Source organism: Kwoniella dejecticola, chromosome 1 (genome assembly GCF_000512565.2).
Source record: "Kwoniella dejecticola CBS 10117 chromosome 1, complete sequence".
NCBI lineage: Eukaryota > Fungi > Basidiomycota > Tremellomycetes > Tremellales > Cryptococcaceae > Kwoniella > Kwoniella dejecticola.
In genome coordinates, this window is record NC_089301.1 from 220826 (window position 1) to 232201 (window position 11376).

Here is an 11376-nt window from a genome sequence, read left to right on the forward strand (position 1 = left end):
CTAATCACTCTCCTCATCGTCCTCATCATCCTCGTCGTCCTCATCCTCGTCATCGCTATCCATCTGTTCCAAGATATCCACAAACGGCTTTCCCCTCGCATAAACCTCTTTCCACCGTTGTTTCTCCCCCGCATCACTCGTTCCTTCACCTTGCGAGATGCTCGAGTCCCTCCAATCGATCAACTCATCTTCCGTGAGCGTGTCACTATCGTACAACCCTCTCAAAATAATCCCAAACCATTTCTCATACCGTTCATTTCCTTTTTCCAGGACAAATTTCTGCGTATCAATCGCAATCAACGTATAATCCGTAGTTGAGAAACTCCTAACTAATCCTCCCCACCTTTCAAATATCCTAGTCGTCTCTTTCAGTATTTCCCCAGCAACAGTGGATGAGGAGATGGGTATCTTCGATAAGAAGAAATTCAATATTTCCGATCTGGCGGCATCTTGTCCTGCGTTTTCCCCCATTACAAGCGTCCGCATTTCCAAAGCTGCATTCTCGACTTTGTGGTCCTCCTCATAAGCCCTAGCCAGACTTTCGCGTGCTTCAATGTAGAATTCTTCCCGCGGTCCAGAACCGAGGTTCAACGGTGCGATGTCGGGTAAAGTGGATGCTGAGGAAGCTACGGATAGAGGAGATGATGCTTCAGAGGAGGAAGCTTTGGAAAGGGTTGATAATGAGACTGTCGAAGTGGAAAGGTTGGATAGTCGACGTCCGAGTTGTAAGAGTTGTTTGTTCTTAGGGTGTTCATATGGATCCTCGCCTTCGTCCTCTGAGTCAGAAGGCGGTTCTTCCTCTTCACTGGGCCAGAGGTATCCCACCGAATCAGCACCAAGGATCTCTAGTCGGCGGTCTATCATGACGACAGTAGATCCGTTATGTTAGCTTTTTCATCCCATGATGTTCGTTAAGGACTGCTTGCACCCACCTCGTTCATCTTCATCCTCTTCCTCTTCTTCATCGTCCGAGTCATAGGAATCACCTCTATACCGTTCTTTACCGATCCTGGCGAAATCAGGTATCCTGGTGCCCTTAGCTAGTCTGACTCCATTACCCAGCAAAGCTCCCTTGCCCACATGGACATCATCAAGAATGGTCACTCCCTCTCCAATCACACATTCTCGTATTGTGCAATTCGCTCCTATGCGCACGTCGTCGAAGATATACGATTGCGTCACAGTAGTTGACGGGCCAACGGAGCAATCTGCACCCAGCGTGGATTGGTGTATGTGAGTGTTATGCGCCAAGGCTGATCGAGGACCAATTAATAGTGGACCAGATAACGTTGTCGTCCTACGGCACCAGGATCAATAAGCTATACAAACTTTTACCGACTCATATACATGGCGGCTCACCTTGATAAAACCACATTGTCCTTCGCTATGTACACGTTTCCAGCTCGGAGTTCGTACTGCACGCCTCCCGGCTCATTGTTATCGGGTGCCAGAGGGAACGCCCAACGTCTTAGGACATCTCGTCTACAATGCGCACAGACCAGTCGAACAGGTCAGCCAGTACACCAAAAGAAACAGGTGAGTGGAACAAGAGATAGAGTGAAGTGACATACGCGATCTCTCCGAATGTCCTTGTATCTCTAATCCGTTCAACATATGTCCCGCCATTTCCACTCCTCTTATCTACTTTACTACTCCCCTCGTCCCCTTCGTCCGGGGTATCATCTTTCCCAACTAAATGTACCGCTATCTTCTTGCCCAGCAGCTCGGAAGTAAGAACCCCATTCACAAAATGTCTTCTCAAATCATGATAATCGAAGTTCTCCGTGCATAGAGCAGGCACGTCCGCCTCACAGATATCCACACCCAGATCCCTATATCCGCCTCTACTGCTCGACGAGGACGACGGCGTGCCGGACCATACTTCGTAAGTATCGATATTCGCCGGGAAGGGATCGGTGAATAAGATGGAAGGGATGGATACGCGTGGTTGAGAGGGAGATAAGGTGTTTTGGTGGTAGTACAGTAATCTCGAAGAGGGTGGATGAACGAGCATGATTGGAGATTCTGGATGACGTCTGGTTGAAATCATGTTTCAGCACATCGTTGAGCTTGATGCAGAACACAACTCTGAGAAGTCTACGAGCGATTAGACGAGACGAAAACGCAGACGTACCTTCCGCCTAAGCCAACGCCCATAGTCATGATGAAGTTCTTATCTACCTCTCGACGCTTCTTGTGAGCTTCCACCATCTTGGACAGGTCATAGTTGGAGACGATGGGGGAATGGACCAGTATGAATGGGTTCTCGGCGTTCAAGACCTATCTCATATTCCAATATAAGCTAAGTGAAGCCTGAATTAGCTGATGCCATGGTAGCTTACATTCCTATCGTCCAGTTCTCGTAGTGCATCCCCAGCCGACATGGCATTTTGACTTGATAGGCACTGAATGTCCAGCGTGTTCTTATAAGGCGATGAGCTGTAGACGCAGATTAGCACGATTGATCTTTTGCGTAATAATAGATGAAACCTCTGGTCCAGGTAAGGATGATGATGAAGAAGATAGAGAGCGAAAAGCGAGATAGAAAGATAGGAAGATAGGAAGATAAGATCAAAAGCAAGAATCTCGAAAGTGGAACAAAGTATAGTAAGAAGCTAACAATGATACCACGGCAAGAGGAACAACGATTTCTAGAAGAGAAAAACGAGCACTCACTCAACAAACGCCCTGATTTTCTCAGCATGCACACCGCAAAAGACAAAGACCTGCTTGACTTTACTCAAACTCAGACTCTCCAATGTCCAAGCTAACAGCGGTGTCGAGCACAGCGGGAGCAGTACTCTCGGTTGATCTTGACATAGGACTTCGAATCGCCTGTTGTATGAATCTGCCAGGACTACAGCTTGAAGAGGCGCTTCATCGACGTTGTCGGCTTTCTATAATGACCACAAAGTTCGTATTAGCTCTTGGTCGTATGCTTGCCCATCGATTCCGTGTCGGTAGGTGTATGCATGAGCCTGTCTTTGATGGATTGACAGGGTCCAAAAGAGCAGAGGGAATTAAGGCCGCTTGACTCGATTTGACTCGACTCGACGACTTACGGTCTTGGGTTCAGCTTTGACGGGGGCTTTCTTAGGTGCCATCTTGGTCTCCACTCCTTCTTATCCACTTCTTTGGACGGATGCAATGCGATCCCTCTGTGATACACAACTAGGAGACTGGACTTCTCGACCTGAGTTTGTGGCTTAGATGAACAATAATGACTCGAGGGACTGAGACTGAACATGAACTAGTTCTTGGTGACTTTTGTTCAACATTCCAAGCTCCATCGCGTGGTGTACACGCGCCAGTCGATTCTATTTATCTTCGTTACCCCTTTAAACCCTCATCTTCCCCTTCGATAAGTTGCACCCACCAATGAATATCAAGGCATCTCATGGATTGCACAACACCTATCATATTATACTATACGAGCAAGACTTAAAATCCAGCAACAAAGCTACCACAGAATTTATCGCTATCGCCGCACGAACCGCCTCCAAGCCAGTCCGCATCTTCTTTTCTAACCTCCCATTGCAAGACAAGAAGCAGTAGAAACACACGAAAATGCCTGTTCCTTGGGAGGTAAGTCTGCGTTATTTTGTTTTCAGTCCCCCATTCCCTCATGTAGCCAAGAAGAAGGTTGATGCTGATGTTATATTGGATCAGGCTTTGATACCTTTTGGTGAGCCCTCCTATTCCTCGATACATGTCCCCCTTGCTAGAAAGAGCAGAATGAACTGTTCCGGTAATCATCAATTAAGAATCGTAAGACTGACATGAATACCGGACGATAATAGGTTTGTTGACCGTCATGTTCGGTGCCACTGGTACTCTCTTCAACACTGCTAAACGACTGACGAATGATGGGAAGGTGAGTTCGAGTCTGAGACTGAGCTTGAGTCTGCTACTAGGCAGACCTGCTGCTCTTTTCCCTGGGCATTCAGCCTCATGCCTGATCTGCTCCAGTATTCCTTGTAGATTATAAATCTGATCGTGTATTTTGTCGTCCACAGCCCCCGCGATATAACCTGGATAGTTGGGAATCTATGATGATGGAGCGAGATAGGCGATTGACAGGTTCATTAAGGGGACAAAGTGTGAGTTTGGGCAGTCCTGCATTGCATTGCGTAGTGTCCTACGACATCTTCCTCTTGTCGTTTTGTCCCGCTTTCCTTGTCGTGGTCCACGATTACCCTCGTCATCATGCCGTTTATGAGCATCGGAATTCGCATGATATGATCCTGAGACCTGAGACACAGATCGCTGACAATCCTCATGGATATAGACCGACCCCATAGCGCCGAAGGAATTCGCTACCAACTCAGTATGGGATACCGAGCGAGTGCATTAAACCAAGATCTCGGAAATACCGTTCATACAGCCCGTTTGATGAATGTGCCTTGCCACACGGACCAAAACAAAGCAGTGGCTTACTGCATAATTGACTTATATTTCGGCTTGAATTACTTACCGTTGTGCGATTCATCGAACCGTGGCTGACTTGGTAGAATTAAAACGACATGAGATAGTAGTCGCCCTCAATCGATGCCGATCGGCGTGATCCACAGTTACAGCCGACGTTCGGCAGCGCAAGTGTCTGTGATCATATTGGGACCATCTGACCTGGCCTCAGCAATGACTCTGCAAACCGCAAGCAGCATCGCTCAAACTCTGGGCATGCTGGTGTGACTTTTGTTTGATGGCAACGGCAAAGAAAGCATGAAGCGATCGTATGATCCTTTCAACTTCATCTTGAAAAAAGACGAGGGATGGTATTACAAGGCAATGATGCATCTGCGATATGAGCAAACATATGGTTGCTCTTCCTGCTCTACTGAGCTTGCACACCCTCGACACCGTGCGAGGGCATCGAGACCTCATCAAGCAAAGCCCCTTCCAGCCGCCTACTCAGATCATCCATCTGCTGTTCTTCCCGCAGCAAAACCACATCCTTCGCTCTACCTTCATCCTTCGCGTCCAGCTCTACTATAGGGTTGGGCACGGGTAGAGCATACGAAGGGGAGCGTAATCCGTCGGAAGATATTTTACCGAGTCGCGGAGACGAGTCGATGGTTATGAATTCTGTTTGGAGGGGGAGTCTAGCCTGGGCTAGTTTGAGGGCTGAATGAGGGATTGAAGGCGGTCAGCGTCATTTCATATTGGATCATTGGTGATCAGAATGCCAAACCTCCATAAGGGCCGAAGAGGCAAGATATGATAAGACAAGACAAGGCAAGGTAAGGCAAGGTAAGGCGAGTCGAGTGTAGGGCAGATGAAGGATAAGAACATTACAACATGTTTTACGACTCATACTTCGGACATGGGAGTCCAAGGAGGAAGGAGGACAACATGACATGACATGCGATGCAACGAGATGAAATCCAACTCACCAGCTTTCGCAATCTCCTCCCTTATTCCACCACCTCCAACTTCCATAATGACCTTCCCAGGCTTGACTCTACAACTCCAATACTCGAACGACCCCTTTCCTTTCCCCATACGCTGTTCATTCCCTTTCACACAGACCGGTATATCGGGGAATACTCTCAAGTACATCTGTGCTCCTTTGACCGGCTTGATCTTACGTCGGACAGCCATCTGACACGACGACAATTGACTCGCCGATATTCGGACGGACGAACATGCTCGAAGACCGTATGTGCCGTGATGCAGTGTTGTGCCTTTCAACGAGCCTCCCTAGATGGAAAACAGACGATGGTTAGCTTATTCAGCTACAGAGCACGCCTCGTGAATGGGTTGATTGTCCAGATCTCGTTGGTGGTTTGAGGGGATAAAATGGTGGACATACAATCGGTATTTGAGTCTAAGGAATATATATAGTCACGATATATCAGCTTTGATCGATCTGACCGTCGAAGGATGGCTCAGAGTGAGGTGAATTATGGAATACAACGACTCACCCCCGGCGCACCTTTCGCTGCTTTCTTATACTTTGTCCGTTTCGGAGCCAATTGACCTCTGAATCGAACTTGCTGATTTATAGTTGGATTGGGCCTCGGTAGGAGCGGTAAGCTATTTCTCGAGGAAGAAGCTATGGCCGATGGGCGCAGGAGAGACGATATCGAGCCGAGCATCCTGGAGGGGGCGTGTGATGAGCAAGGATATGCAGGTCAGACCAAAAGCGGATAGTCCAAGTGAGCTGCAATCAGTTAGTTATTCATTCATGCATCCATCCATCCATCTTTACTTGAACTTTGTGAAATCTCGAAATCAGCTCGGGGAGGAAGGATGTGACCACGCGTCGGAGATTATCGGCGTTTTCAAATAGTGGTGGATCTATTCCTCATCACTCCCCTTGAGCGGATACTCGAAGCACCTACTACCACCATTGCATCGACCTCGTTCAAGAAATTAAAGCACACCACGACGACCCATCTACAGTCCTCACCTCATCACACCCCACGAAAACACCCAAAATGTCCTACAACATCGCCGGTCGAGCTATCAAGGTGAGTCGCATCGTCTTCCGCTTTTGATGGGGCGGTATGGACCTTTCGGCCGGTATGGATTTGTGCTGATTCCACTTGCTGCAATTCCATCAGAACGAATACCTGTAAGCGTCAAAATGCAATGCGAAGGACGAATACTGGACATAAGAATGCTGATGACTAATGAACAATGCCTTCTCATATTTGGAATCCTTTTATTCGTTTTACCTAACGACATTTCTACCAATTCTACAAAATATCGATAATATCAACCATTCCCTCGCCTGTCGCCTGTCGCCTGTCGCCTGTCGAAACAAACGATCTCGTCGATTTACTCATACTCATTCTTAACTGTGGACCTGATTGACACCCACAGCGTTCTCACCACCATCGCCGCTACTGTGGGTATCGCCGTCTCCCAATTAGGCGGCAGTGACAAGTCGTCCTCGTCTGCTCCGGTCTCCGTCAAAGAGGATAAGACGATCACTGGTGAAACTCCCGAAGAGGAGGACTTGTGAGTGTAGTCTCGACATCGCAACCACGTCCAGAGTCCGATTGTCAATCTCTCGTCGTGATTTGGTGTTGAGATGGTGAAGAAGGAGCAAGGGTTATCTCAGATATGGAGGAAGGTCGGTTGATTGGGGAATGAGCGTGGAGGTGCCGAGTCGGTCAAAGAGGGGGCAATGCCAACATATAGCGGCACTCCCCCATGACAATGCTGTCCATCATACCACGTACTCTATCGTCTCTCCCTGTTCACAACCTCTGACTGATCCACTGATAAAAAATGAAAAACATGCTGATTCCCCTCTTTCTCCGCTGTAGCATCCGACAATTCGTCTCCGACGCCGAGGGATCAGAAGCCAAGCACTAGATACTGTACGCGTCGGATCGAAGTAGAAATTGAAAATGATCAACGAGGGGTGAAAACTATGCATCTGCATTGAATACGGATGCGGACATGGCTATGGCTGAAATCGGGTCAAAGCCATAGACCTGGTAACTTGGCATGAATCCACCGAGTATACGCATGACTAATTATACTTCACATCATCTGATTCACCTCGTCCTCAACCGGATTCTCATTCATGTGATCCCTGTCTCCTCGTCTCCTCCAGAAGCTTGATATGCTTCCACCCATCTCAAACTACTTCTTCTGCTCAGTCGTAGCAGCCGCCGCTTCAGGCTTGGGTCCACTCAGCATGCCCAGTAAACTGCCCTTCATCTCTGCTATCTGTCTCTGTTTGTCCTCCTCGATCAATCTAGAACGATACATTTGACAACTGATCAGCTTGTGCCTTCTTTCGAATGTTTGAAAGCAGAGATTACGACAAAGACTGGCAAGCACAAACGAAAAGGAGACCCACTTTTTGAACTCATCAGCATGCTCAGCCCAATATTTCTGCTCTTCCTGATATATCTTCTGAGCCTGAGCTCGCTTTTGTTCGAGGTACGTCATAGGTTGGTTGGGTCGAGTTGAGCCGGGCTACAGAACACAATCAAGTCGTAAGCGATTTGATAGAATCCCATTAAACACGCTTCGATTTGAGCAGCAGCAGGGTTGTTGTATAACGTCGAGGGTTCGGACTTACCGCAGCTACACTTCCGAACATGCTACTTAACCACCCACTGCCTGCTCCAGCTACTGCGGAAGGATGAGCCCGTTCCCATTCTTCAATAGCCTTCTGCTTAGCCTCGGCTTCCTTCTTAGCGTACTCTACTGGTATATTCTTGCCTTGATACGCTTGTAGGATCGGTCGAACGTCCGCGGGGTTGAATATACCGATCGCTATTGTGATAACGCCGTCTCTGAGTCAGCTTCCCCTGAATGAGGGTCAGGAAGAGATGTGGAAGCTGCATTTCGCGGAATGACCGATGTCGTCGTTGGCAATTGGGAGAGGTGGCGGTGCGCCGACTCACATTCTAAGAACGGGATCATCTCCACCAAACCCTTATCCCGGATCTCACCCGTCCAAGGCTTGATGATGATTGAATTTTCCGGCTGTAGTTCAGAATGTTCGGCATTCGTATCTAACAGGATGACTTTCGATAAATCTCGATTTAAGAACGACAGATCCTATCGCATGACGCATAGGATTCATCAGCTTTCTTTCGCCTGTCAAAGAGGAGAGCTGGAGAGCTGACACACCTTTACGACTTTTCCATTAACGTATCTGGTAGCCTCCCTAAACAGCCTGTACGGGAGGAACGCTTGGTACGGATCGAGTTTCTCAGCTACGGGAGCTGCAGTCTATATAGATGGCAATTCGTCAGCTAGTCCTCCATCGCAAGGGGGGGATGGATAATGGAGCAGCTCACGTATAGAGGCTGAGAAGTGAAGAGGACGATCTCGTAGAATTGAGATAAATATCCCAAGAAGTAGTCTACTCCAGGTCTCTTAGCTGTTCTCCAACCGCTTGTTCTCTTCAAATCAGAAGCGAGTCAGCTCGTGACTAGACGATTTCTAAATAAGAGAGCTGACTTACATCCCATGATGAATGCACAAGTAAACCTTCCAGGTCAATGACAAGTGTATACGGTCGTTGATGAGGAGGCGGCAATGGGTCAGGTAAGAGTGTCTTGAAAGCTGGTTTGTTGAAGTACTGTCGGAACAAGAAGATACAAGCGATATCAGCTGCTTGACCTTATGTAGGGGTACAGGAATCGGCCAGCTGACTCACATCTAACAGTTCCGTGAAATTATTTTTCACTCGCGTAGGTAGACTCTCTTGGCTTTGAGAAGCGGCCTAAACGAATCGAGTGAATCAGCAAGATCGAACGATCATCATGAGCTGAATACTTTGAGAAAGGGTTCGACGCTTACAATATCACCTTGAGATCCGCCTTGAGATAATAGTGCCGCAACACCACCAATGGCAAGCGCACCATAACCGTATCTCATGTACGTCCTTCGTCGCTTATCTCCCGAACTAACATCTTCCCGCTTTCCAGCGCCCGTTCGCTTCTTCTCGCCGTCTTTCGGTTCTTCCGGCTCAGCGATCGCAGCTTGAGCTTCCGGGTCGATATCGAGCGAAGGTAATTTGATTTTGGAGTAATCTGTCGGCGTCTCTACCTCTACTTCGGCTTCTGATGCTGCATTGGGTCTTACTGCTTCGGGAGTAGGAGGTGTAAGTGGAACGTCGGCTGCTCTTTCGGTTTCATCTGAGGGCGGTTCGGAGGCAGCTGCTGATGAGGATGTGGGAGAAGTAGTGGGAGTTGCGCCTGCGGGAGAAGCTGTTATAGGTTCGAAAGGCTGAGAAGGCTTGATATCCTCTGGAACGGTCGGTGGTCGTTCGGCAGGGGAAGGTTGATTTGAAGCGGGTGGAGGAGAAGGTTTGGAAGATTTGATTTTGATCAATGTCGGCCTCGTAGTACATAGTGGCCTGTATGACCTGATAGCCGGAGCAAGTAATCGAGAAGTAGCTTGACGTAACATAATGCCTACAGAAGGACTTCCGATCACTAGTGATTTGAAGTATATCGATAAGCTGCTCTGTCTTGCGATGATTAGTTGATCGAAAATACAACAATACAATGACGAACCGAGGGAGAACATTCTCAGCTGATATGTCATTCGAGCTTAAGCGAAATATTCGACTTACGTAACACACCGCACGGAGGGCTTTGGTGGCGAATGGAGAGCAGCCTGGCGCCAAGAGGCATCTTCAATTAGGTTCGCATGTCGTTGGTATGCATATGCGAAGGGATGCACCTCCGGCGATCTGTCAGACAGTGGATCGGAAAGCGATAGACCTGACAATATGCCAATCCATGCCGCAGGGCCCAAGCATAAAGGACGGTGCTAAGCTCTTGAATGCAAAACAGCGAGATTCTTCAACACGATCAGGGGATGAAAGGATGTCCTGAATATCCGGGCGTCAGTGATCAGCCCAAACACGGCGGAAGAGTGAAGTCTGAGTATCTCATCCTATCCGGATTGACGAGTCCGTGAGATAGTGCTGGTTAGAATCTGAGAAAACATCGCAACTGAAGTACGGTACAAGGCAGCCTAATTTCAAACGACTGAGCCTTATATGTATAACTTCGGCCAACCATATGCTACCCATCTGGCTAAAGATCATAAATAACAGTCACGACAGAGACTGAGCATATCAATGTATAATCGAGCGACACTTTGCATCATGTCAGATAAAACAGGAAACTTGACTTTACTCGCTGTCCTATCATTGTTCGCCCTAAATAGTGCGTATCCCGATCCATTATTCCCCTTCTTCCCCTTTCGTGGTGAGTCCACTGCATCGAATCAGCCATTAAAGAACTGAGTGCTTACCAGTGCCATATCTCGATGACAGTATGCGCAGCCCGGCATGTCCGGATATACGATCAATATCCCGTATGCCGGGACGTTCGCGCAACCTGGTCTGTGACTTGGTTTGTGAGTCCGGTATTTTCTTTTTCTAGCAAAGTCTACGTACTGTAGACACACTGACGCAGTACATGACCGCGTTGTCCATAGCCAGCAGCAGAATGTGCGATCGCGAGGAAGAACGATAAGCGAATAAAAAACGATATTCTGGAATACATCGATGGACCGACCTACGAAAAGGGGTTCTCGGAAAATCCTACCAAGCTCAAAGCTCATACGTTCCATGAGAACGGGACTGAGAAGATCACTGAGCTGGAGTATGATGATATAGGCTGGGATGATTCGGACGAGGGTCGAGGTAATTGGTGAGTCGCCGACTTGGAATTGAAACGTAGAAACGTTGAAACGTAGAGATACTGTATACAACATTGGTTCCCTCGTCCGTGATGTCGTTTCTTTCCTTTCCTCTCCCTTCCCGATTGAAGTGCACCTCATTGTCGAGCAAGATACGGTTGATGATGCTTTTTCTCTATTCCTCTGGGTGGCCAGCCGTCCTCAACAAAGCCGTCCGAGCGGACGCCGGAGACGAAAAATGGA

At 48.1% G+C, this 11376-nt stretch overlaps 6 protein-coding genes across 6 annotated transcripts; 3 read left to right on the plus strand and 3 right to left on the minus strand.

Moving 5' to 3' along the window:
- Positions 1-3104, minus strand: I303_100083 (uncharacterized protein; the record flags this gene model as incomplete). Its single annotated transcript, XM_065968045.1, has 9 exons — positions 1-857; positions 933-1297; positions 1360-1482; positions 1572-1832; positions 1878-2036; positions 2135-2280; positions 2343-2439; positions 2677-2897; positions 3063-3104. 9 exons carry the CDS (start codon positions 3102-3104, stop codon positions 1-3), a joined length of 2271 nt encoding a protein of 756 aa, XP_065824117.1.
- Positions 3105-3567: 463 nt separating this feature from the next.
- On the plus strand, positions 3568-4354 carry I303_100084 (uncharacterized protein; the record flags this gene model as incomplete). Its single annotated transcript, XM_018403461.1, has 5 exons — positions 3568-3585; positions 3670-3685; positions 3801-3874; positions 4017-4100; positions 4289-4354. 5 exons carry the CDS (start codon positions 3568-3570, stop codon positions 4352-4354), a joined length of 258 nt encoding a protein of 85 aa, XP_018266115.1.
- Positions 4355-4834: 480 nt separating this feature from the next.
- I303_100085 (ribosomal protein L16) lies at positions 4835-6098 on the minus strand (the record flags this gene model as incomplete). Its single annotated transcript, XM_065968046.1, has 4 exons — positions 4835-5124; positions 5394-5700; positions 5813-5827; positions 5925-6098. The coding sequence occupies 4 exons, from the start codon at positions 6096-6098 to the stop codon at positions 4835-4837; spliced, it is 786 nt and encodes a 261-aa protein (XP_065824118.1).
- Positions 6099-6440: 342 nt separating this feature from the next.
- I303_100086 (uncharacterized protein) lies at positions 6441-7326 on the plus strand (the record flags this gene model as incomplete). Its single annotated transcript, XM_018403463.1, has 4 exons — positions 6441-6473; positions 6567-6577; positions 6829-6966; positions 7278-7326. The coding sequence occupies 4 exons, from the start codon at positions 6441-6443 to the stop codon at positions 7324-7326; spliced, it is 231 nt and encodes a 76-aa protein (XP_018266117.1).
- Positions 7327-7599: 273 nt separating this feature from the next.
- I303_100087 (uncharacterized protein) lies at positions 7600-9888 on the minus strand (the record flags this gene model as incomplete). Its single annotated transcript, XM_018403464.1, has 9 exons — positions 7600-7714; positions 7820-7938; positions 8045-8241; positions 8373-8529; positions 8602-8703; positions 8772-8876; positions 8939-9055; positions 9134-9199; positions 9277-9888. The coding sequence occupies 9 exons, from the start codon at positions 9886-9888 to the stop codon at positions 7600-7602; spliced, it is 1590 nt and encodes a 529-aa protein (XP_018266118.1).
- Positions 9889-10594: 706 nt separating this feature from the next.
- I303_100088 (uncharacterized protein) lies at positions 10595-11148 on the plus strand (the record flags this gene model as incomplete). Its single annotated transcript, XM_018403465.1, has 3 exons — positions 10595-10697; positions 10766-10848; positions 10930-11148. The coding sequence occupies 3 exons, from the start codon at positions 10595-10597 to the stop codon at positions 11146-11148; spliced, it is 405 nt and encodes a 134-aa protein (XP_018266119.1).
- Between the last annotated feature and the right edge of the window lie 228 nt (positions 11149-11376).